The sequence below is a fragment of the Halictus rubicundus genome, chromosome 5, assembly GCF_050948215.1.
Source record: "Halictus rubicundus isolate RS-2024b chromosome 5, iyHalRubi1_principal, whole genome shotgun sequence".
Taxonomy (NCBI): Eukaryota; Metazoa; Arthropoda; class Insecta; order Hymenoptera; family Halictidae; genus Halictus; species Halictus rubicundus.
Window position 1 is genome coordinate 7,300,523 of NC_135153.1, and position 23,901 is coordinate 7,324,423.

The 23,901-nt window shown below is 48.3% G+C and overlaps 1 protein-coding gene across 4 annotated transcripts in view; it reads left to right on the plus strand.

Moving 5' to 3' along the window:
• Nucleotides 1-23,901, plus strand: part of Gefmeso (Guanine nucleotide exchange factor in mesoderm) — a 67,749-nt gene that overhangs the window by 39,809 nt on the left and 4,039 nt on the right. For 2 of the 4 annotated variants that reach the window (XM_076787913.1, XM_076787911.1), the window contains 11 exons: nucleotides 18,667-19,188; nucleotides 19,975-20,186; nucleotides 20,248-20,348; nucleotides 20,426-20,542; nucleotides 20,621-20,771; nucleotides 21,099-21,437; nucleotides 21,715-21,810; nucleotides 21,887-22,016; nucleotides 22,094-22,251; nucleotides 22,329-22,433; nucleotides 22,666-23,738. In XM_076787913.1, the coding sequence (XP_076644028.1) occupies nucleotides 18,693-19,188; nucleotides 19,975-20,186; nucleotides 20,248-20,348; nucleotides 20,426-20,542; nucleotides 20,621-20,771; nucleotides 21,099-21,437; nucleotides 21,715-21,810; nucleotides 21,887-22,016; nucleotides 22,094-22,251; nucleotides 22,329-22,433; nucleotides 22,666-23,738 (2,978 nt within the window). In that variant the 5' untranslated portion in view covers nucleotides 18,667-18,692. Of the gene's footprint in view, nucleotides 1-4,387; nucleotides 4,762-18,666; nucleotides 19,189-19,974; nucleotides 20,187-20,247; nucleotides 20,349-20,425; nucleotides 20,543-20,620; nucleotides 20,772-21,098; nucleotides 21,438-21,714; nucleotides 21,811-21,886; nucleotides 22,017-22,093; nucleotides 22,252-22,328; nucleotides 22,434-22,665; nucleotides 23,739-23,901 lie in introns of those variants that run through there. The other 2 variants (XM_076787914.1, XM_076787912.1) reach the window with 2 other exon arrangements.

Sequence of the window (23,901 nt, forward strand, 5' to 3'; positions counted from 1 at the left end):
GGGATCGTCTTCCGTTGCCGGAGACAAGCCGAGGAACACCTGGATCGAATAGCACCGAAAAATTCAAACGACTTTGGCAGAAATAGGCTACGGAACACTGCCCCGGCTCCGTTGAAGTCGAGAGCAGCGAGGCCACGCCTACCGAAGGCACTTCAACGCACGGAGACAACAATATTATACTCTTCAGAGGTTGAGGTTATTCTAGGAAATATAGAATCTCTACCAGCTATACGGGGGGAAGATTGCCGTTTGGGGCACTGTCCCAGCTCCACCCAAAAGAGAGCAACTAAGCCACGCCCACCGGGGGCGCTTCGCGTCTCGGAACCGTCAAAATGTTACCCTCGAACTGAAATACGCGATTCTAGCAGGCTTTAAGAATCAGCGTCGCAGAAGTAGTCCGGGGCGAGCGATGTCGTTCGAGGATTCATGGGTGTTCCCAAGATACCAATCGGCAATAACGGACCTTGTCCCGGGCGTGTCACTGTCCCGGCGCCGAAGATGCACCCGGCTCGAGGCCAGAATTCACTTGGAGGCGGGAACAACCGTGAAAAGTCGGGTTTCACGGCACGAAAAGAAGCAGGTTTCAAGTGTACCTTCGACGGGGGCACGGTACGCGCGGGAGAGGAGAGGAGAGGAGAGGAGAGAGGGAGGAGCGTCTAGTTTCTTTTTCAAAGGAACGCTCTCCCGCTCTCGCATACCGTGCCAATTATTCCCTGCACGGAAGTTCCACGGCCTGGCCTCAGAGATTGATGCAAGTCGATGCACTCCGCGCTGTGCATGTTTTATTCATACCTTTCACCGGACCCCCCCGATAAGAAAATTATATTTAAACCGAGATGCCCGGCGCCCCGCGACGTCGCCGGAGACGAGAAAACAACCGAAACGTCCGGCCCTGTTCCACGAGGCGGTCCCAAATCGGGATCGAACGGTTCCGAACCGATACCAGTCAGTTTTTGACGAGTTCAAAAGATGCATCTGTCGCGGAAACGTTTCAGACATTCTAGGACGCCGCTGCCGCCCCGCCGCACCGGTTCGAGGATGAATATTACAGGAATGGGTCAACAGGATGCACTTTCAAGACCAATTCATAGAAATGAACTTTCGTGGAGATAATCACCGGTGGAAGCGTGCCGAGCGCTCGCAAATACTAATTATTTCTACGGAACACGTGTTGCACAGGTCTCCGTTGCACGCGCGCGAGACGCGACGCGACGTGGACGCGTCTTACGTGCATTCTTACGATCATGGGAGCCGCCAAGCTTTGCCATTCCGCCGCGAGAAAGTCTTACGATTGGGAGCAGAGTTCGGCGGGACTGTGCTCGCGCAACGGAAGCAGGTTTATTTGCAGAATAATCTTCTGGATGGCTTTGAATAACGACAACAGTCCAATTCCATTAGCTCGACGGGCTAGGCAGGGTACTAGCAACTCTGGAACCTTGGTTTTTCATTATTCCCACGTATGTGGGCGGGTCCAAGCGAGCAGTGGGCGTGGTTAATCGAAGAGTCGTATCTGTTCAATCAACTCGTCGTTTCAAGGACTATTACAATTCTGGCAATTTAGTGAACCAATCCATTCTTCAAACTTTGATCTACATTTGTGTTCATGGGCGGGCCCAAGGGAGCAGTGGGCGTGGTTAATCGAAGAGTCGTATCTGTTCAATCAACTCGTCGTTTCAAGGACTATTACAATTCTGGCAATTTAGTGAACCAATCCATTCTTCAAACTTTGATCTACATTTGTGTTCATGGGCGGGCCCAAGGGAGCAGTGGGCGTGGTTAATCGAAGAGTCGTATCTGTTCAATCAACTCGTCGTTTCAAGGACTATTACAATTCTGGCAAATTAATGAACCAATCCATTCTTCAAACTTTGATCTACATTTATGTTCATGGGCGGGTCCAAGAAAACGATGGGCGTGGCCAAGCAGGGAGACGTCGAAGGGGGTCAGTTTCCCTCAAACATTGACTCGAAGAAGGCACTGTTAATCTCGCGAATTCGGCGTGGTTTCGAAATGGGCGTGGCTTCGGTGCCCCTGGCTCCTAGCGAGCGGAACCAGTGCCCCGGAGGGCAACTTGTGCCGACGCGCGGTGATCTAGCACAGTCTGACGTCGACGAGTTCCCTTGATTACTCAGTGGAGTCGATTAGGAGCACTAGGAGTCCCGTTAGCATCTCTCAGCGGGTTCTTCCCAGCGCTGCGCGGCGCGGCGGACGAAAGTACCGCGGAAAGTGCATCGCGTGTTCCGATGATTCACAAGCGGTGTTCGCCGCTGTAGGGCCACGGTGTTCTCGAGAAGGACGCCACTCTTTTTCCTCCGTGTCTCGAATTCCTCGGCCGTGAACAGGGCCCCGGGGCCTGGCGAACAAAAACCTTAGAAAAAAGCCGATCGGCCGGCCACCGCTGCAGCTAGAGCACCCGTAGTGAGTCACTCTCGGTGACTGGCTCGTTGTAATTCATTGCGATGATTGAACCCCCCACCATCTTACACCGAGTACGGCTTCATTCACATCGGAGGAACGATGACCCTGGACCGGCAGCGTTCCTCCTCGGACCCTAACGGGATCCTTGCGTCTTCGGTCACACATTTCCACCGTTCGCTTTGCATTTCGAGAACCGAAAACCGACTCCTCGCATCGACTCTTGAGAAACTCATTTTGAGGGAAAATATCAACGAACTTTAACCGTTTGAGTCCCATGGGTCATTGAAAAAACATGGTCGAAAAACGCCGAACAGCGCTTGTCTATGTCGATTGCGAAGAGGCCTAAGCGGCGCGATAACAATGAAATACGAAATGTTTAATCGTATTATTTACATTTAAAAAAGCGATACTTCGACAGTCAGTTGTCCATAGCGTTCGAAATGTACTGGGACTTTTCGACACAAAATCTGAAATCTGCTTGGCACTCAAACGGTTAAACTTTGTGAATTTTTTACGTAAACTGATTCTGTGGACTCCGCCGAATGCAACGATATATATTTTTGTAAGATTACGAACGTTTAAGCGCGTTGGACAAATATTTGAAGCGAACGGGACGCGAGTTGATGCACTCGTTCTTCGAATGCTTTTTCATTTTCTTCGAGAATGACGTTCTGAGGTAAAATTCCAGCTACGCCAGACGATAGAATAGTACAGCTGATCAATCATTATTCGTGCTTAATTTCAGTTCGAGAGTCTCCTGACACGCTCCGACTGAAAACATTGCAATTCATGCGACGCGCGGCTCATTTCCGAGGCAAGATTCTCCGAGTCTCGCATGATTCGCAAGCCGGTCGAACGGTTTAAATCGGGTCAGGGCATCAAGGATTCCCGATGGAGACGCAACGCGGCGACGTCCCGGACAAATTGCACGATAATCGTAACTCGAGTCGATCCTCGGGACGACATCCTCTCCGTCGCGATTTGCTAACCTTCTCGTTACGTGGAACGGTCGCTTTGCATCGCGTTGTCTCGCGTCGCACGCTCCTCTCATTTTATGCAACTGCGTTACACCCGTTGAATGATTAATAAGGCCGATAAGGCCGGCGACTCGGGCACGCGGTGTCCGGAGAACGGGTTTCCCTCGCGTGTCGCAAGTGTCACGAAATTTGGTAATTCATGCGACCCCTTCGCCTTCCCGATCGACTTGCCAAATTCCGCTTAGATTTACGCAAAGCCCGGGAATCACGGCGCGCTTGCGTAACCGCTCCATTACGGTCTTATGCTCGTATTCCACGGATTGTTCGCGGCTCACCGTAATTTCGAGTAATCCGAAACGACTTTACGTAAGCCCGATTCCATTCAACCGCGGAGGGCCGTCGTTAATTTTGACTCAGGTGCATTTAATTCGTGGCTTGACTCTCGGCGGTTGTGCGCAACGGCGTTTAGCAACCAGCCTCGCTTTTTACGCGCAACAAATATGCAGGTACTCTCTGCAATCTTCCGTTACGAACAGTTCTTGTTCTGCGTTTTACAACACTGCTCCACGGAATTTTCAACGACAGACACCGATCACCGGCGCCAGGAGGAACACCGTGATCTTTCCATAATTTTGGAAAATCCATTTCCCATTGCTAAGGATTTTTCAATAGAAAATTCCTCTGCGAGGTATAACACTTTTCAGTACCACGCTTCTGTTTCCCTCCCACGTTGTCGATCTCCATAAAATCATTGTCCGGCAGAGCCTTGTACTCGCAGAGTTCCTCGCGATCGCGACGAGGAGCATCGCCGAGAGAAAGAGACAAGGCCGGAAAGAAGATCGCCGAGGCTGCAGCGTACAACAAAGCGCTCTGGAATCCGGTGGACGGTGACACACGATTATTATCGGGGCGATTGTGAACGTCGCTTTAAGCCGAGCGGCGTTCGTCGGCATTCGGATCCGTCTATCCGAGTGTGCCACTACTCGCTCGATTCCCATCTTCGCCTCTCTCCCCAGTGGCCAGTGTCTACCTGTTGCTCGAGCAGCGAAGGCTACGGGCTCTCTACCTGTTTCTCTCGAGCGAACGTTCTTCCCCGACGACGACGTTTTCCCACTGAAACGTTTCACGCGAGAAAATTCGCTCGAAATCGTCCGACGCGCGTTTTCTTGGTCCGCGGATTCTCCCAGTGATCGATTCGACCATTCCGCGAATCGTCGATCGTTGGATACAGTGATCGTGACGGATGTGATCGTTAAGCCTCGTTGAGCTCCAATCAATCGGTCCCTCGGTGGACCAGGCCTCCAGTATTCGTCGCCGGATCAATCTGGACGGGCGGTGCATGTGCACGCCGTTCGACAAACCACCGGTGAGTGTTTTCTCTTCGGTTTTCGGAGAAGCCCGGGTTCGAGGAGCTTTAACAACGGATTAACGCTCCTGGAATGCGCCCGACGAGAGCCGAGCCGAGGCTCTCTCGTTGATTTGGTGACTTGACGAATCGAGTCGAGGACCTGTGCTGGATAGAGCATCTTTCTTGTACCGGTCAAGTTGAAACGGTTATTTTCGAGAGAGATGTCGGTAGGGATCTGTTTCAGGGCAATTCACTTATCGGTAGACCCCGTGGATGGAGCATAGCATCGTCGATCTTAACACTTTATCTAGGAAAGTCTTTGATCCATGCCTAAGGATTTTTTATCGTAAACCGACGAATTACCTCCTATGATATAGAACCTGTATTTTTAAAGATTTTTAAGCTTTCCCGTGGCACAGCACAATTATCGAAAATCCTGCTAACAGGAGAAAGAGTTTTTCAGCTGCATGGTTAAACTTGAAACGCTTAAAAATTAATTTTCGGGGAATTAAGGGCGTTAGAAAGATCGTCTAATCCTGATGTGAAACGGGTATGAGTCTAGCGAACAGCGCACTGAGTAATCAATGTTGAAATACGTAGATATCAGAGCCTTGCACTACTATTTATTTTGTGATGATAATGATTAGAAAAAGCAGATAGTTTATATTTATCGTACGCCTATGATTTCACCAAAGGATATATAAATCAACTACGACAAAATAGAATTTTATTTCGGTTTAAAGGAAATTAATAACATACATATAGACTCTGGTCAGAATCTTCGTCACGAGTCTGACTCGATATTGTAGGGCAAGGGGTTAATAGAGTTCCTCTGCTCTAGCGTTTAAATTGCTCTAACTTCCGCCGAAATTAAAGCTTATGGAATTCCGATGCGAAACAGTAATAGAGCTGAGGTTGATTAATCTCGAAGCGGGGCGTTAGAGTACCACCCGGTGTACGGGATATCCATGTTGAAGTGCTTATTTCGGAGAAAGTAGGGGCAGAGAGCAGTTCGAGGGGAATTAGCGATCAAACTGTTGATAGATCGATGAGTGTGGAAGTGGGGCAGTAGAGTACCCAATAGGTACTCGCGGAGCCTCTGTACACTCCATTATTATTGAATTATCGAGCACAGACTTGGAGAGAAAAGACGTCGTAAAACCGTGGTTTTATGAAAGAGCAAACAATAGCGCGGTGCCAAGCGGAATAGAATGAAGGAAAACAGGACATCGCGTCGCCGTCTAAAGTTCATTTCGCGGACGAAATGATTCATTCGAATAGTTGCCGAGTAATCGGTCTTTAGTGGGCAGACCGTGATACCGTGCTTCCTCCGAGCACGGTTATTATTAGGGGGACCCATAACTAATCAATTATTTTAAATCTAAAGCAAACTTTATAGTAAATTCGAGTTTGTATTTCTTAATTTATTATATAATCCCCCTCATTATCAAGAACAGTTTGCTGTCTTTCCTGCAAATTTCCAATCCTCCTCTTATAGAAATCCAGGGTTCGTCAAGCAAAATATGACTCAAGGTCCCTCCATAAATCTTCTTCAGATGTGAATCATTTATTTCTTAACACTAGATTTACGGGACCCGTCAAAATGACGGGTTCTAATATTTTAATTTAATATTATTAAGATTCTAAGGATGCATACATGAGAAATTATTTAGCAAATTTATTTCTTCGGGTATATATTATTTTTTAAATATTGCTAAAAATGTGGGTAGCACGTTCTTGTTATTTTTATGAAGTAATGCAAAATAGTCGCTTTTAGTGCTCCCTAAACCTAGTGTTAAACACTTGTTGACCTTCAATGCATCTCCATAAACATCGCACCTTTGTTGTTACCGTTGCATTAAATCCCGCATGAAAATGAAAAAGTGTGCAATGGCGAATATGATCCTCGGATGGTACGGACGCGGCCATTTTATTACAGGGTTGTAAAGAAAAATGATACTTTTTAGAATATTTGGAACACCGAAGTTTCCTCTTCAACGATCGGTACAGAACTGAAGGCAAAACAAATTCTTTGCAAATAATTGATTAGTTACGGGTACCCCAAATAACACGCGTCGAATTGAACGTCGACCGTTCAACCTTCTCCATTTTTCGTTGGACGCGAACGCGCGGGAAAATTTCCATAGAGAAATTATTACAATTAGGCGTAATTCGCGGGTCGAGATAGTCGCTCGTTCGCAGAAACGCTACCTAGCTATTATCTTGCGGACACGGCGAGGTTATCCGCGTGTTATCCACCTGTACGAGCGCCAAATCGAATCGCGTTATCGTCGTTCAAACACCGGATCGCGTAGATCCTCCGAACAATCGCATGAGACGGCAGCGAGTTCTCGCGAAATCGACGCGCAACGATTCCGCGAAAAATGTTTCCGATTACCGCAAATCATCCGCTCCTTCGACCGAACACTGTTTCATTCATACGATCTCCGAGAAGCAGCGATTGGTACTCTGAACAACTTTCACACGAACGCATAAATCCACGAGGCAATGGCGGTTGCGGTCCTCGAGGTCCTCCGCTTTTGTTTATGCGACAGATGACTCACACTTGGCACGTAATAAATTGAACATTATTGACCGAGCCTGCGGATCGTTATGCAATTTAAACATCGCGCGAACCTCTTGGAAATCGATACGGTCTTCCGAGACGTTTATCATCTGTCCCTCGATAAGATAAATCGCCGATCAAAGCTTCGTTATGAAGTCATGCTTTTTGGTTCGCGAACGCGTTACATGCAGCCATTCTTTCGTAATCGGATCCTCGTGCAACTGTATGGGATATTAGATCGCAACGAAGCTAAAAATCTTATTGACCCCTTGCACCTTGTAATTCGGAATTTCCTTAAAAAAAAAAAGGAGAAAATTTGTATCTATTGTATGTCTATATGTACATTAGCAACGCCAAAGTAGAATTTTGTTTCGGTTTAAAGGAAATTAACCCTTAGCACTCGAGTGGTGACTCTGAAGCACCACTAGAAATTGTTGCGGCATTATTTCAAAGAAATTACAAAAAATATTACAAAATTTGTATTTAATGGATTACTATACATTCCAATTTTATATGTAGAAATCGGATCAGTTTCGTATGAATAAAATGAAAATATTCTAAGACGCAAGAAAAATTTAGTTTTAGAATGAAAATAGCGCCGAGTGCAAAGGGTTAATAGTATACATATTTATTAGACTCTGTTCAGAATCTGCATCGCGAGTATGACTCGATATTGTAGGGCAAGGGATGAAACTGTTTTCAGTATTATTTCACCATGCTGATGAGTGTACTGCGAATTTTATGCATCTACAACAAAAATGAATAAATCGTGTGCAAAACGGTAAAAGCGTTTAAAGAATGTAATAATAATTTTATTTTCGACCTCGCGGCCAAGAAAATGAACTTGGTTTACAAAACTTACGTTACAAATCTCTCTTGACCATTAATTCCATGAACACTTCTGCTTCATGCATGTTGCATTGTTTGCAATTCTATCAAACGAGTAAGAGAAGAAACAAATGTGTATGTAGATCCTGTACGTTGCAATTGTTTCGGATGATTTTGATTTTGCATGAGAATGAGTTTCGTTAAACCGTGAGGAATTTTTCTTCACAGTAAAATGCGTTCTGTTGTCGATGATTGTGGAGGAAAACGGTGGCAGAAATCTAACTCGTTGACGGTGGATTGATTTTTGTGCCAGAAGTGAGAGTTCTTGGGATTTCTCTGTTTAGAAGCGGAGTGCTCCTAATCCTTTCTAAAAATACTCGGAAACACGGTCGTCTTATCGATCGACGGAGCGGAGAAAAAGCGAGCCCGAGATTCTACCGGTCGAATACCAGACATTTTTCATGGGACTGGCTAACGTAATATCGTCACCTCCAGCCGGCCGTATTATTCTGACAATCAAGATTAATCCTTGAGATACCGCTCGACCGCAATTGGCTGCAGTTCTTGCTCCCGAGCGGCGCAATTAGCGTGTTTCTGGGCTTTAATGGAAAAGGACCTAATTGTTCGATGATTCGTGTCCACACGTTCATTCTTTCGGGCCTCTTTCATAGTAAAATCGCGTCAGCTCCGTGACACATCGAACTAGAAATCGGCGTTTCGATGATTCAAACGATCGTAGCCCCGAGATCGAATTAAGAACCGAGCGTTCTTTTCGAAGATATTTACTTTTTTCTCTTCAGGCTTTTCCGAGCGTCGGCTATCGATTTGAATATCGACGGGATATTTGCTCGTGGGCGGCCACCATCGATCGAGATCGAAAGGTTTGCTTACAGTTCTCGCTTCCGACGTTATCGCGACCCAGTTCCACCCGAGTCGAGTGTCGACTTGAATTTTTATCTGTCCGATTGAATCGAGACCGACGGACGTTTCTCGGCGAGAAGCTTTTGTTCGAATCGAACCTAAATCGGCGCAAGAAAGAAGATCAAGAACAAGCACTGACTGAAGAGGCAGGAAAAATTGCCCGTGTCTCGAGCGGATACTCGATTCAGGGCGACGTTTGCAACGTGGAATAGAATGAAAGGATTGTTTAAATAATGATTTCTCGGAAGAGTGTCCCTGGTCGTCGAGGGCGACTGGGGATGAACCGTGTACCCTGGGAATTCGAAGGGCAGGTAAATGGTATCGAGGGGAAATAGTTTGCAGCGCGTTTGGCACCGGTTCAAGCGTTCTCTTGGGTATCGGCTAATGGGTAGCCGCAAATCCACCGGTCGCGAACCAGCTCACGTAGAAGGAGGTGGTACTCGTGTCGCGTCTTGCGTCTTGCGTCTCTTTGGAATCGCCTGTGGACTCGCGTCGCGTCGGGTCACAGGGAATGCCGGAAAAGCAGAAAACCGGCGACCAACCAGAAAAGGAACGAGATCGCATTCGGCTCACGTATCCGCAGCGAGAGAGACAAGTACGGTGATCACGTTCCGCCAACGTGAGACTCCTCTGCCCCGGAATTCCAGGCTGTCGCTGTTTGCTTGCCTTTTGTGCCTCTTATCTGTTCCCGGAGATGCACCCGGAAATGCAGGCGCATTCCGATGCATGGCATTCCGGGGGACAGACCGAGAGCCGATCGTGAAATCATTTAGCACCGGGAACGAGAGACAAAGGGTAGCCTTAGTCGCGAGCAAGCTGGCCGTTGCCCTCCGGGGCACTGGCTTGGCTCCGCCTACGTCGGGGGCGACGAAGCCACGCCCATCCAGAGTACTCGGAACACAGAGAAGGAAACATTGACATTGAGTCTTAAGAGTTTTTAGAGGGTGTAGAGTCTTCGTTAGTTATAGGAGCATCCGTTGCTCTTTGTGACACTGTCAGAAAGAACCCACGCCCATTTAGGGCACTCGACAAAAAAAAAATATCGTGGTACTCGGAGCTAGATTTTTAGATGATCCAGAACATCTACACCATAATTGTCCATTCGGATTTCATTCTGGTTCTGTAGAAGCCAGTAGCAGCAAGCCACGCCCACTCGTGTTTCCCACGCCTACATTTCACCCGAAATTAGCAAGATTATAGTCTCCGAAGATGGGTACTTGTACGATACAGAGTCGAGTCCAGTAGTTATCGTACCTCCCGACCAATCATCCTCGACGATGGGTATTTTGTAACGGATTAACCATGATTCGAGCTTATGTCAGCCGGCATGATCTGCGCCGAGCAAATAGAAACCGCGCGCGCGTCGCCTCGAAAAGGTGATTTACCAGCGTCACCAGTGAAAGTGAGCTCCTCCGGGTAGGTGTTAACGTTAGCACAAATTACATGGCAGTCGATGGCGCCTGTTAACGGTATAATTACCTGGGAACGTGGCGCATATCCTGTCTACCGATCGCGTCGATCTCCTCAGGAAACGATCTCCGATCGACCGTGGATTTTATCTCTTTACGATCTTGGCGCCGGATCGCGTCTTTTCCTCGGAACGAGCCGGAAAATCGTTCCGATCGAGATCGACGGAAATGACGACGGAAATCGGCGCGAAATCGATCCTTCGAACGCTGGCGCGCGCGCGACAGAGACAACTTCGGAGCAGGTTTCCGGGTACATCGGGCCCGGAGATAAGGCCCCGGAACGCCGAGGGAAAGCCGTCGTGGATCGTGTTTCCTCGGGGGAGCGCAATAATCCGACGAATGGCGGCCGATCGCGCGACTCGGGAGATTCGCGAGCGCGATTCCGAAGACCGGCGACGATAACGAGACAGTTTACGGCCGAGCCAGTCACGACCGAGAGACGTGCGTGACCGAGAGACGTTTAGGTGGACGCCGAGCGCTGGCACGTTGACCCGTTTGCATTTGAATCCGCTAATTAACGCCACGGTCTCGAAATCGCCGACGCCTTCCACGCGACGAGTTTCCTGCAATCGCGGGAATTTTAACGGAAACCATTTCTTCAAACTCCACGTCTCACAGCTGGAGGATCATTCGACAAATTTTTCTACAGCAATGAGCATAAACTTGTTCTGGATGCGAAACATTCATCGAGAACTCAATTAGTACGCTCAGAAATATTAGGGGTACCCAAGTAATCAATTATTTGCAAAGAATTTGTTTTGCCTTTAGTTCTGTACCGATCGTTGAAGAGGAAACACGTATTCTTTTACAATTTTCGGTAAAGCAGCCTGTGTTCTAAATATTCTAAAAAGTATAATTTTTTTTACAACCCTATAATAAAATGGCGGCGTCCGTACCTTCCGAGGATCACATTCGTCATTGCATAATTTTTCATTTTCATGCGGGATTTAATGCAACGGTAACAACAAAGAAAATTTGCGATGTTTATTGTATTGAAGGTCAACAAGCGCCAACGTTGGTTCAGAAGGTTTGCTGCTGGTGATTATGATCTCTCTGACAAGCCCCGAAGTGGACGACCAATTTGATAATGACACCCTAAAATCTCTAGTGGAAACTGATCCAAAATTAAGTATACAAGAATTATCGAGAAGCCTTGGGTCCACATGGTCAACTATACAAAGGCACCTACACGAAATGGGAAAGGAATATGGGTACCGCATCAATTATCTGAGACCAACAAGAATATTCGTCGATCAATTTGATCTTGATTGCTATCCAGATTTCGTAGAGATCCATTTCTTAGCAAAATCGTTAGATGAAAAATGGATTCTTTGTGATAACATAAAGCGTCCCAAGCAATGGCTTTCTGCAAATCAAACCGCAATATCAACCCCTAAACATAGCTTATCACTTAGAAAAGTGTTACTGTGCATTTGGTAGGACTGTTGTGGCATAATCCACTTTGAGCTGTTGAAACCTGGAGAAACAGTTACTGCTGAGTTGTATTGTCAGCAATTACAACGGCTGTATTCAGAACTATTGAAAAAGAGGACATCTTTAGTCCACTGAAAAGGTGTAACACTGCAAATTGACAATGCCCGGCCTCATGCAGCCAAACTCACTCGGTAAAAAATCAAAGAATTGCAATGGGAAGTTTTACTACAACCCCCGTACTCACCGGGTATTGCTCCCTCTGATCTTTTCAGATCTCTGGAGCATTATTTAAGAAATAAAACATTCTGCAGAAGATGCAAGGAGGCACCTTGAGTCATATTTTGCTTCACGAACCCTGGATTTCTATAAGAGACAATTTGCAGGAAAGATGACAAACTGTCCTTGCTAATGATGAAAGAAATAAAAACTTGAATCTACTACAAAGTTTGTTGTTTTGGTTGGGATTTGCCAAGTTAGGGACTACGTTAACGTCCGGAGTTTCCTCGGTATTGAGGAGGCCCGATCGAGTTTTGGCTTTGGCAGCCTGAGCGTAAGATGTGTATGTCACGGATAGTGTCGGACAATTGGATGAATTCGTAAGTGTTTTGGTTGGGATTTGCCAAGTTAGGGACTACTACAAAGTTTGTTTTAGATTTAAAAATAATTGATTACTTATGGGTCCCCCTAATAGATTAATCGCTGCTCCGCTATCCTCTGCCGAAGCTGTTACGAAACTTCTAAGGCTAAAATTGCAGATTTTTCCATTCGAAATTGAAAGAGACTTTGAACGAGCTTGAATGTCCGGTAACTACGTGCCCCTCGGGGTCTTTCTGATTTTTCCCGGGTTCAGGTGAGATCGGATACCTGCGTGAGGTCCTCGCGGTTCCCGAGGAACGGGCTTGGCTGTGAATGGATGGTTGCTCGTTCGCAAAATTAGTCGGCCAGCGAAATTAACTGGGATTTATTCGCTTTTGTTCGATAGCCGATCGACCCGGCGACGGTGTCGCAACCGGGGTTTGCTAAACGGCGTTTCGGTGAGTGTGCCTCGCACCTGGACACCGTAAAACACAACCGCACGTGGCCGTCGTCGTTAGACCGTTTACGCTGCGAATGGAGCGGAGGGGAGAATGCATTCTTTTCGACATTGTGAGCGCGAAGAAAGCGTACGATTTCGTAACGAGAGCTGCAGCAAGCACTGCCGATCCCTCGACACCCTCTCGGCGCGCGTTCCACTTTGTTCGCGGCTGACAATGGAAAAAGAGATAGGCGGTCGTTAACTCTTTCAGAAGTTATAATGCACTTTTCCGTGGAGCCCGGGCACCACCGGATTCGGATCTGGGTTAGGCTCGATTAGCTTCAGATCGAGCACTACTTTAAGCACAAGCGTAGACCGAGGCCTGTATATTAAGGTTGCATCAAACGGCGATGGTAATCGCGCCTCCATTACCACGCATTCAAATCGCCGGAACCGTAGTTTGTATTAATGCGCGCGCGACCGTTCACGGTTTCATTACGCGGAAACCGTACGCATTATCTCGGGCACGATTTTCTCTCCATGGGACCCGGTAACACACGCACGCGTTCCCGTTCGTGCCGGTCGAAATAACTTGACAGCAGATTTTATTTTAAACTCTGACGCCAGACCGATAGCGAGCCGGTCAGAGTTCAACTCCGGACACCGCTCGTTATTCGTTTGTGGCGCGAGTTTATGGGGGATCTATTTACCAGAATAGCCGGCGTAAAATCTCTGCCGGCTATCTACAGGGAAATCATATTTCTTTCAAGTCGCCCCGTCAGTTTTTCGATCGCGATGCAAGAGTCCCTGGGATCGGTCCTCGACAAGTAATTAATTCCCGAGGCAAATTACGGCGAGTTTATTCATTTATTAATATTCGAACTGAATCCCTCGCTAACTTCCCGTGATCGAATCTAATTTATTTGAAACGGTCTGATCGAGTACTATCGTTCCATTCTCAATTTCTAACCGCAACTAACTTGAAAGATAATTTCAATGTATTAAAACGGAACATTCCACGATCCAGCCTCGGCAAAATGTCTCCCATTTTGAGCACACGTGCATAATACAAACAATCATATTACAAACAATCAACAATGCTGGTTACCGCGAACTGGAAGCGTGTTGGCCGCGAGGCAGTTCGTCATCGATGAATGATCCCCGGCGCGGTATCGCGAGAAGCATGATCGTTCGAACACAATGCGCGTGTTATTATAATCCCGGGAGGATCGGCGATGGTATCGTCGAGCGGGGCGAGTGCAGCGAGGTGGCCGGTTGCATAGAAACGCGCGCAAATGAGACGCATCTCCATATCGAAAGCGCGAGTTTCCCATCGCGTGGACGCGCGCGAGTCTTTCCACCCGGGCTTTCCGAGCAGAGGGAGAGCTTGAATCGTCAGCTTTGTTAGCGATCCTCTGTCCTCGTCGATCGTCCGGCTGTCGGCTAGCTGGCAGTGAGTCAGAGCAACGTGGACGGCGTGCGCAGACCGAGGCGGGACGAGGCGGGGCGAGGCGGGACGAAGCGGGATCAAGCGGTCTGGCCGCTCTTGAAACTTTTCAGCGGCCGAGCAGCTCAGCTCCTCGTTGCTTTTCGTCAATGAACGGACGTTTCCCTTTCTTTTCGGCCCCACGTACGCTATTTTTGCCCGGCACGGCGCCACGCTGCCCGCCGGTTCATTGAATCCGAATCGGGGATAGCATCGAACGAGACGCGCGCTTCCAAACCTGAATCGATCTCGATCGATCTCGTCCCGCATCAATTTCTACTCCCCGCGTCTTCATAATCACCATAAATGGACAAAATTGCGATCCACTTATTATGGGGCTTCCACTTACAGCGTATTCTCGATATACGCATTTTCCATAAAATGGCACACGGTACGATCTACCGATCTCTATCAAGTACTGCGGATTGTAATCAATTTCCTTAACACTTAACGACTGCTACGACAGCAGCGTTCATAGTCGCAGCATTCTATTAAATACAACCCCTCTTAGAAAGTACGGAAAGATGTATTGCCACAGGGAAATTAAAGATTCTCCGAATTGTTGTGTCAACAACACGGGTCTTGCCAGCGTCATGTATCGTCCAGGAAACATACCCGAGCCGTGTTATGTTTACACTCCTCAGCGTCCGAGGCCTCTCGAGCTTCTTGGCCCCTCACGGGGTATACTCTGCGGTAGTGGGGATAATTCCGCGGCGTCCCATAAGTAATCAATTATTTGCAAAGAATTTGTTTTGCCTTTAGTTCTGTACCGATCTTCGAAGAGGAAACACGTATTCTTATATAGTTTTCGGTAAAGCAGCCTGTGTTATAAATTAAAGCCTGTATTCTAAAAAGTATATTTCTTTTACAACCTTGTAATAAAATGGCGGCGTCCGTACCTTCCGAGGATCATATTCGTCATTGCAAACTTACAGCCCCGTACAGCGAAACTCACTCAGGAAAAAATCAAAGAATTGCAATTGGAAGTTTTACCACACCCCCTGTACTCACCGGATATTGCTCCCTCTGACTATCATCTTTTCAGATCTCTGGAGCGTTATTGAAGAAATAAAACATTCACTCACTGGATTTCTATAAGAGGGGGGTTGACAATTTGCAGGAAAGATGGCAAACTGTCCTTGCTAATGATGAAAGAAATAAAAACTTGAATTTACTACAAACTTTGTTTTAGATTTCAAAATAATTGATTACTTATGGGTCCCCCTAATATATAGAGAAATCACTGTATATGCAACCAATTCTTCAGCGAACAGTTTTCGAACCCTTTGCGGACTTTATACATTGATTGCAAGAATGAGTTCCTATATAAAATAGGAAGAGGACCGAAAGAATGTTCGTCTCGTTGAAATGCTCAAAGAAGGAATGACAATTGTATTTGGCTTGCGTTTCTTGCGATTCGAGCACACACCGCAAACGCAGAAAAATCCGCGGTCTACTTGTTACACCTGTGGTTCTCGTTGCACGCTACACGGGTCTGATGTCCGTTCATCCTAATCAGAGATTTGAGGCTGTCACGGCCGTGCGTCATAAAAAATTTCTGTTAAAAGGCAGCGATAAGACGCTTTACACCTCGTCGAGGTGAGAGCGATAACTTTATTATCGCATAAATTAGCGGAGGATCGTGCGAGCAGTTTCTCGCGCCATTTACGAAACGCGGAACTTTTAGAAAATCCGCGGCGGTGGCTCGAGAGAAAGAGAGAAATAAAGAGAGAGAGAGGCCTCTCCCTTTCTCTGTCGGCGCGCCGCTTTCCGCTCTGCTCTGCTCTGCTCCGCTTCGCTCGTTGCTGGCCATATGCGTTCCTCCCCGATCGCGATGTTGCACTTGGCTGGAACTCGGCTAATAATAGAACCGGGACCAACTTTCGTCTCGGCCTCGCGTGCACCAGCTTCCTCCGGCCTGTCACGTTGGAAACCGATGACACGGTTCGGCCTTTTGCCGCGTTCGTCTCTCTTTTGCCGAGCCGTCCCATAAACGAATACGCTCACGGTGTTCCCGTGTCTCGGCTGTCGAGGCGAGATCGCGTGTTCCACGAACACGGCCGTTGTTCCACGGGCCGTTTAGAGAACCGAGCGATTCGGTAGATCGCACGGAACGATCGGGGGAGGACTCGCTCCAATTCGAGGGGAAACCCGAGGATTTTTCGATCCCGGTCGTGGGAAGAGTTGGAAATCGGCTTTGCCCGCGAGTGCATTGAACCTTAGCTACCACCACCGCCGCCGCCGGCTACGGTGACATTTAGGCCGTTTTTACCGTCAAAGGACTCATTGCGACGGGCTACCGGCTGCCGCAGAGTCCCGGGCCCTTCACTCCGTTCCCATAATCGCGCCATAGAAACGAATCCCCTAACCACACCGACCCGAACCCATCTAAATCATCCACAACACCGTAGACACCGTTTTCAACGAAAAACAACCCTTGCACTACGATATGTTGTATGGTTACAGCGATTGCAACAAGAAAGTTTATATTTATTGTATGACCGGGTATTCTCCAGTGCCTATATGTCGACAAGAAAACAGAATTTTATTTCGGCTTAAAGGAAACTAAAGAATATTTACATATTTGGTAGATTTTGTTCGAAATAAACTACCTCGAATAAAACACCGATTCTTATTAATTTTTTACGATCAATGATTCTGGATTTCAATGAAAATATTCGTGATTCTAGGGTAAGGCACTCCTCAGGAAATGCTCCGGTTCGTTCGGTTTTTAATCTACAGCTTTCATCGAAGACCGGGCACGGTGTTTCCCCGAGTTTTCCAAAAACAAACGATTCGACGCCCGGCAAAACGAAAGAGCGCGAGGGGAACAACAAACCGTTCCAGTTTAGCACTTCCTGCGCTGTAAACCTGTTTCAAAGATGGCTAGCAACTTTCGGAAGAACAGCCTCGCGCCCGGTTTTTGCCGTCGATACGTACACAAATAACCGACCGGGTAAATCGCTACAACGATAAATCTTACCCCGCAAAAATATACCGTGCTTTCTTTGCGTGCTCTTTATGAGAGCTGTTTGCGTTCGCGGCTGACCGACAGCTGCGAATCCCGAAAGAACAACTTCCTCCCTCTAGTCCAGCCATTTTCGCCCTTATTATAGGTCCCTATTATAGATCTACGCAGAACTATGCTATGAATATGACAATTTTCCTAGTGTGTCCGATAGAGTCACAGTTTCAATCTTGGAAATTGTTGTACAAATTTTCTCACCGTACAATCGGTCTTCGGGGTAATCCATTTATTTAATGGGCGAACGAGAAGATGCAACTGTCTCGTTTGGATCGTCCTGTAGTGACGCGCGCCGCGTGAAACGCAGAAGCGTCGGAGCACATGTTGCCGTGGACAAGTTCATTGCACGTTGATTCACGTCTGCCTCGAAGGGGAATCGGAAACCATCGGCCCGCCCGTTTGTTTATACAATATCTTCGTGTTTCGCGGGTCGCCCGAGTAAACGGGCTCACTGTTTGCCAGGCAGACTGCATCGGCGTCAGACACGCGATATTCGCAATAAACAAACCTCCCGATGCGAGTAGAAAAACGTGGTTCCCCGTAATGGAATTCGACGCTCCCTCGACTCCAGACCCCTTTGGGCTTCTGTAATTTGCAATATCTCGTAGATACGTTAAACGCCGAGCCTCGAAGCGTTTCTGCGATCGTTCCGGTCCACGATATTCAATTTTAAAGACTCGCCTCGTCCAAGTTCACTCGTGATCTCCATGTCTGCAAAATGCTAGCCCCCCGGGCTGCATAATCCTCGAGTTATCGCGTATCAAACTTGCGAGGCGAAAGGTCTTGGCAGAGTTGCCAGATCAGGAGATCAGGAAAATTCATGTCAATTCCCCTGTGATCTGGCGACTCTGCCAAGACCTCTCGCTTCACAAATTTGATGCGCGATGGCTCGAAGATTATGCGGCCCAGGAGGCTAGCATTTTGCAGACATGGAGATCACGAGTGAACTTAGACGAGGCGAGTTTTTAAAATTGACACGAATCGAGGGGAAGACGTTACCCTCCCTCTGTCGTTGCCGGATTAGTCACGTGACGTTGTGACACATGCGCGACAGAGACGCGTCACGTGACCTAGTGACACTGGCTCTAGGAGCCAAGTGGGCGGGACAACTGTCCTCCCCACTTCGCGATTATTAAGAAGAGCGATTCGCCTAACCGTTTGAAAATTTGTCTGTCGCAGGGTCGAGCACGGACCTGGTGCCCCAGATGCTGGGGATGTACGACGAGCTAGCTCGTCGCGGAAATGGCTACACCGACCACGTGGTCCTTCCCACGGTGCTTCAGAAGCGCCTGAGTCTGGTATCCCATCGAGGCTCCATGTTCGGCCAGTTCTGCTCCGAGGTGTCCAACTCTCAGCCCGAGGAAATCCCAGCAATGACCTTGGACGAGGGGTCGCAGAGCCGGGTGGAAGTGATCGTGGCCGAATCTCAGAAGGGCAGCGCCGTGTACGACACTCTGGAGAGTCTGCAAGAGGATCGAACCGATTGCACGATCGCGGAGAAGCCTTATCGGAGAGAGAGCAACGGACTCTCGCCGTTGAGGTACAACCGAAGGTGCAGAAACGCCGGTCGACCTCTCTCGGGGAGCTCCGTAGCGTCCAGCACGTCCTCCAGCGGATGCAGCAACCAGGGGAACACCTGCAACGTGAATCCTTATTTGGCGTCCGTCGAGTCCCTGGCCGATACTTGCGCCAGCTCTCAAGGTAAACGCGGGATTTCGATTCGAAATCTCGAATAGAGCGGTGCTACGACAACGTGCCAGCTAGCCACGCCCAGTAGCCCTCCTCCGAGTCCGAAATTTTCTAGATCCTTGACAACAACTAGCTTCCTCCTGCGATCATAGCAACATTTGAAAAAGTCTCGTCGGTACCGCGGAAGCTCCTCCCATTGTATCGCTTGGCCACGCCCTTTGGCTCTCCGTGGAGCTCTTGGGGTCGCATTCGGAGCTCCGAACTCGACCAGTTTCTTCTTTTGTTTCACTTTCCCCGAGACAAAAGGGAATTACCTTTTATTTACGAGGTTACGCGCGTACGTAGATCTTTACGGCGCGCATTTTCTCGAGCCGCAATTCAGGCCGCGGAGCAGCCACGTTTTCCTCGATGATCGCGGAACGCCGAGAGAGAACTTTATTGCCAACCGTTGCTATCATTACTGTCATTGCTGGTTATTACGCTACGGCGGAGAGAAAGTCGGAGTCCTTGGAATCTCCTCCGACCGATGCATTGGGAAACGGATTTCTAAAATATTTCTGGCTTTGGATCGCTTCCTCCGGCGTTACGTTTCGGCCGTACGAGCTCTCAATTAGAAGAGCCGGACTAATTGCTCGCGAGCTAGCACCGAGTCGGCTCCGGGCAACCGATCATTTCATTGAAATATTCGATCGACTTCCTTGCGAGAAGCGACACCGAACCGTTGCGCAACAACGACTATCGGCGTTTAGTCGACGATTAGTCGAATCGTAATGCAACGGAAATTTTCTGCTCGGACAGGTTCCGGCGACAGCGGCGTGGTCACGGTTTCAGAATCGAACTGCCGGATCGGAAACGATGGCACCGGCCAGAGGAGGAACAGCGCGGAGGAGGACCCACCGTTCTACAGGTCGCGATACTGCGATCCCCATCGAAACCCCATGGAAAGGGTGCTCCTCGAGATTGTCGACACCGAGGCGATCTACGTGGAACACCTGCGACAGATCATCCAAGTACGTTCGTCGTTCTTCGTCTTCAGAATCGTACGGAACTTGAACTGTATGCGTTTTCCAGGGTTACCTTATATTTTGGAGAAACGATCCGGCATCGTTCGCCCATCAAATGCAACTAAGCGACTTATTTAGTAATATTGAGGATATCTTCGAGTTCAACAGGTAACGCGATTTTCCTTTGGTATTAAAACATTCATTCGAGATTCTCGGGGACTAATGGCGACGCGATTTCGTTTCAGTCAGTTCCTTCAAGAAATAGAGAAGTGCGGCTTGGACCCTGTTTGCATGGCAAACACATTTATAAAGCACAACTCAGGATTCAAAGTGTACACGGAGTATTGCACCAATTACCCAAGGTAAATCGCTGGGGGACACTCGGAACGATTTGGGGGGTGCAGACTATGATTGCCAGGTACTAATACAGCCAATTTCAGGACAGTTTCCGTTTTGACTGATCTAATGAGTCAAGAGGATGCTGCGAACGCATTTCGAGAGCGGCAAGCGGCTCTGGGACACGCGTTGCCTCTCGGATCTTTCCTTCTGAAGCCTGTCCAGAGGATTCTCAAGTATCATTTACTCCTGGAGGCAAGTCGCTACTGTAACTTTGTACCAATGGCGGCTTTGACGGTCTTCCACCATCGTTTCATCGCTGCCTATCTTCACTGCCTGAACTATTTTATTAAACACAGTGCACCTTGACTGTTAAAAATAATTTAATACAAGACAGTCGAGTCGAGTATTATGTCGTGTACTACTATTGTAAACAGCGAACTGTATAAAATTGAGATTAGATTATCTTTGAGCTGAGTAGGAGATTGCGGGCGTCACACATGCGCGACGGTGGTAGGGAACGTGTTAATGGGTCTCGTTGAGCAATATCTGAACTTATTCGACGAACTGTTGGCTCCGCAGAACCTGTCGAAGGAGTACGGAGCGTACTGCGATTCGAGGGAAGACGAGGCCGAGGGTAGGAAGGCGATCGAGGCGGCGTTGGTTGCGACGACTGGCATCGCGAAGCACATCAACGCCATGAAACGACGGCACGAGCACGCTGTGCGTGTTCAGGAGATCCAGTCCCTTCTGTACGGTTGGCCCGGTCCAGATTTAACCACCAGCGGAGAGCTGGTGGCTGAAGGCCGATTCAGAATGCGAGGGGCGAAAGCCCCTAGGCATGCCTTTTTGTTCGATCGTATGCTTCTTCTCACCAAGAAGAAAGAGGATGGACTTCTAGTCTACAAGGCTCACATTATGGTACGATTATTGCCTCCCTTCTTCCACTGGAAAAACGCGTACTTCAGCGGCAACCATTTTTTAAATCGTTTGCTCAAGAATAAAGCTGCTCTACTAAATTTTACTTCGTCGTTGGCGATATAGAGCTATTGAAGAACACGTAGACATACTTTTGTATTCTTTTTTCTTGTAAGAAATTACGAACGACAAAGTAAATTCGATTTACTACGACCATAAAATAAATCGTGGGGCTAACGCGTTATCCATGCATCTGAAAATGTCTTTCGTCTGTGAACAGTGTTCCAACCTGATGCTCATCGAAAGCATACCGGGAGAGCCGCTTAGCTTCCATGTGATTCCCTTCGATAATCCTCGACTGCAGTATACCTTGCAGGTAAGATGCACCCGATTAACCCCGCTCGATTTTTTACATTGTCTATCGACGATGCTAATAATTCAATTTTAACCAGGCGAGAAACTTAGAGCAGAAAAGAGAATGGACGCTGCAGATCAAGAGGGTGATCCTCGAGAACTACAATGCGGTGATACCTTCTCACGCGAGGCAGTTGGTCCTGCAGCTCGGCCAGACACAACCGGAGGGTAACTTACATCTTTGACGGTTAAATCCACAATTTAATTAACATTCGATTAACCAAGACGCGATGGTACGCTTACAGATGACGCTCTGGCAGACAAAGGATCAACGAAGAAGCAATACTCCGCGCCGCCAGAGTACCTAGAGAAGCGAAAGCAGGAGCGAGAGAGGCGGCGCTCGGAGACCGGGCTTAGGCAGAAATTTAAGAAGAATGGCAGAAAGTCTGAGATTACAACCGAGGTAAGAGAGTCGCCTTAAAAAGGTAAGAGAACTGCACCTCCCTTCAACGACTGTAACCGAGTGCGTACTCTTCACAGGATTCTCCAGCATCGACGAGAAAGAACCAAAACGAGGAGTCGAGCGTCACCGACTCTAGGGATCAGGGTCTCAGAGCCTCTGACGGACGGGGATTGAAAGTGAAGGTATAAGAATTTTTTCCTTATACGCCCGACACATGCAGAAATCATTAATGTTCAAGATGGACACATACCTCCTCCCACAACAACGAGAAAAATTCGGTTTATATGTACACATGTTACGCATACAAAATCAACACGCGAAAAATTACTCTGTCCTCAACTGATCCGCGACTGCTTACAGTATTGCGCAGTCGAAAGGTTAACCAGCAAGCTAAACGTAACATTTGTTCTTCAGGATCGTTTCACCGGTTGGAGGAGGAAGTCGGAGCCCGGCTTCCAGTCGTACGTCTGCCTGATCCAATCGGACGAAGAGCAGAAGGAGGACCTCCGCGACTCGGGTTCAGCCGCCGTTGAGACCAAGATGACCGAGAGCGATCAGCATACGTTGAACTCCCCTCCACCGGAAGCCAAAGAGCCGAACACCGAGCAACAATCCCAAGCGCAAACGGTGGAGGAGATAGTTGGCCACATCCTGATGCAGAACCAGGAGTTCCAAAAGCTGTTGGAGAAGCAACGGACGAACAGCATCCTGAACGTCAGACAACAGCAGCGTTTCAACAAGCACGTGTCCGCGGACACGTCCGACGACAGCGACTCCGAGAACACGAACTACATCGCGGAGAATTCGAACAATAGGATGGCACGGCTCAGAGCGGTGCAAAGAGATAGGCTAGTCAGGACGAACAACACGTGGAATTCGTTGTCCAGGGACCATCAGCCCACGCAGCTGCAGCTGCTGTACGACAATTTGAACAAGATTGAGAACAAGATGAACGATGCTGGCCTGAAGAACAAGGTGAACCGTGTGCAAGAGAAGAAGGCGCTGTTCGAGGCGTTCAAGAGGCAGAGCATCGTCACGGAGAGCAAGGTGATCAAGACTGCTTTGAGGATACGGGAGAATTCGACGTCCAGGAGCGAGGAGCCTGCTCCGGTTCCGAAGGACGCAGAGGTTCCGACGAAGGAGAACGAGAACGGAGATCGCAAAGATGCTGGGGAAGAGACCGGCAATGGGTTCGGCAACTATGACAACTTGCAGCACGTCTGGGAAGGTCTCCAGGAAGAAAAGGACTTGGAGAACAACGATAGTCCAACTAGGCCAGCCGTGTGGCTCACCAAACGCTGCGAAGGTCTGCCCACGTCTCCTCAGAAATGCGGCTCTCTACCGCGCAGCTTTCAAATCAATCCGAATTCGAACCAGAACGTAACCAAGTCCCGGTTCCTCCAGAGAGACGGCAAACCCATGAGCGAGCGACCGTTCACGATAGCTTCGGACAAACCTGCGGAGATCAACCTGGAGGACATGGAGAGGTACGTCGGTTTCGAAGTGTTCGAAAGAAGTCCGGGACTATTGGAATGAAACTAACCTCTGCTGTGTCGGATTGCTTTGACGAGATTTGATGCACGTACTAATGCTTGTTACAGTTAATTGCGGGCACGTTTACGAGTAATTTGAAGGGGAAAAAGTTTTCTG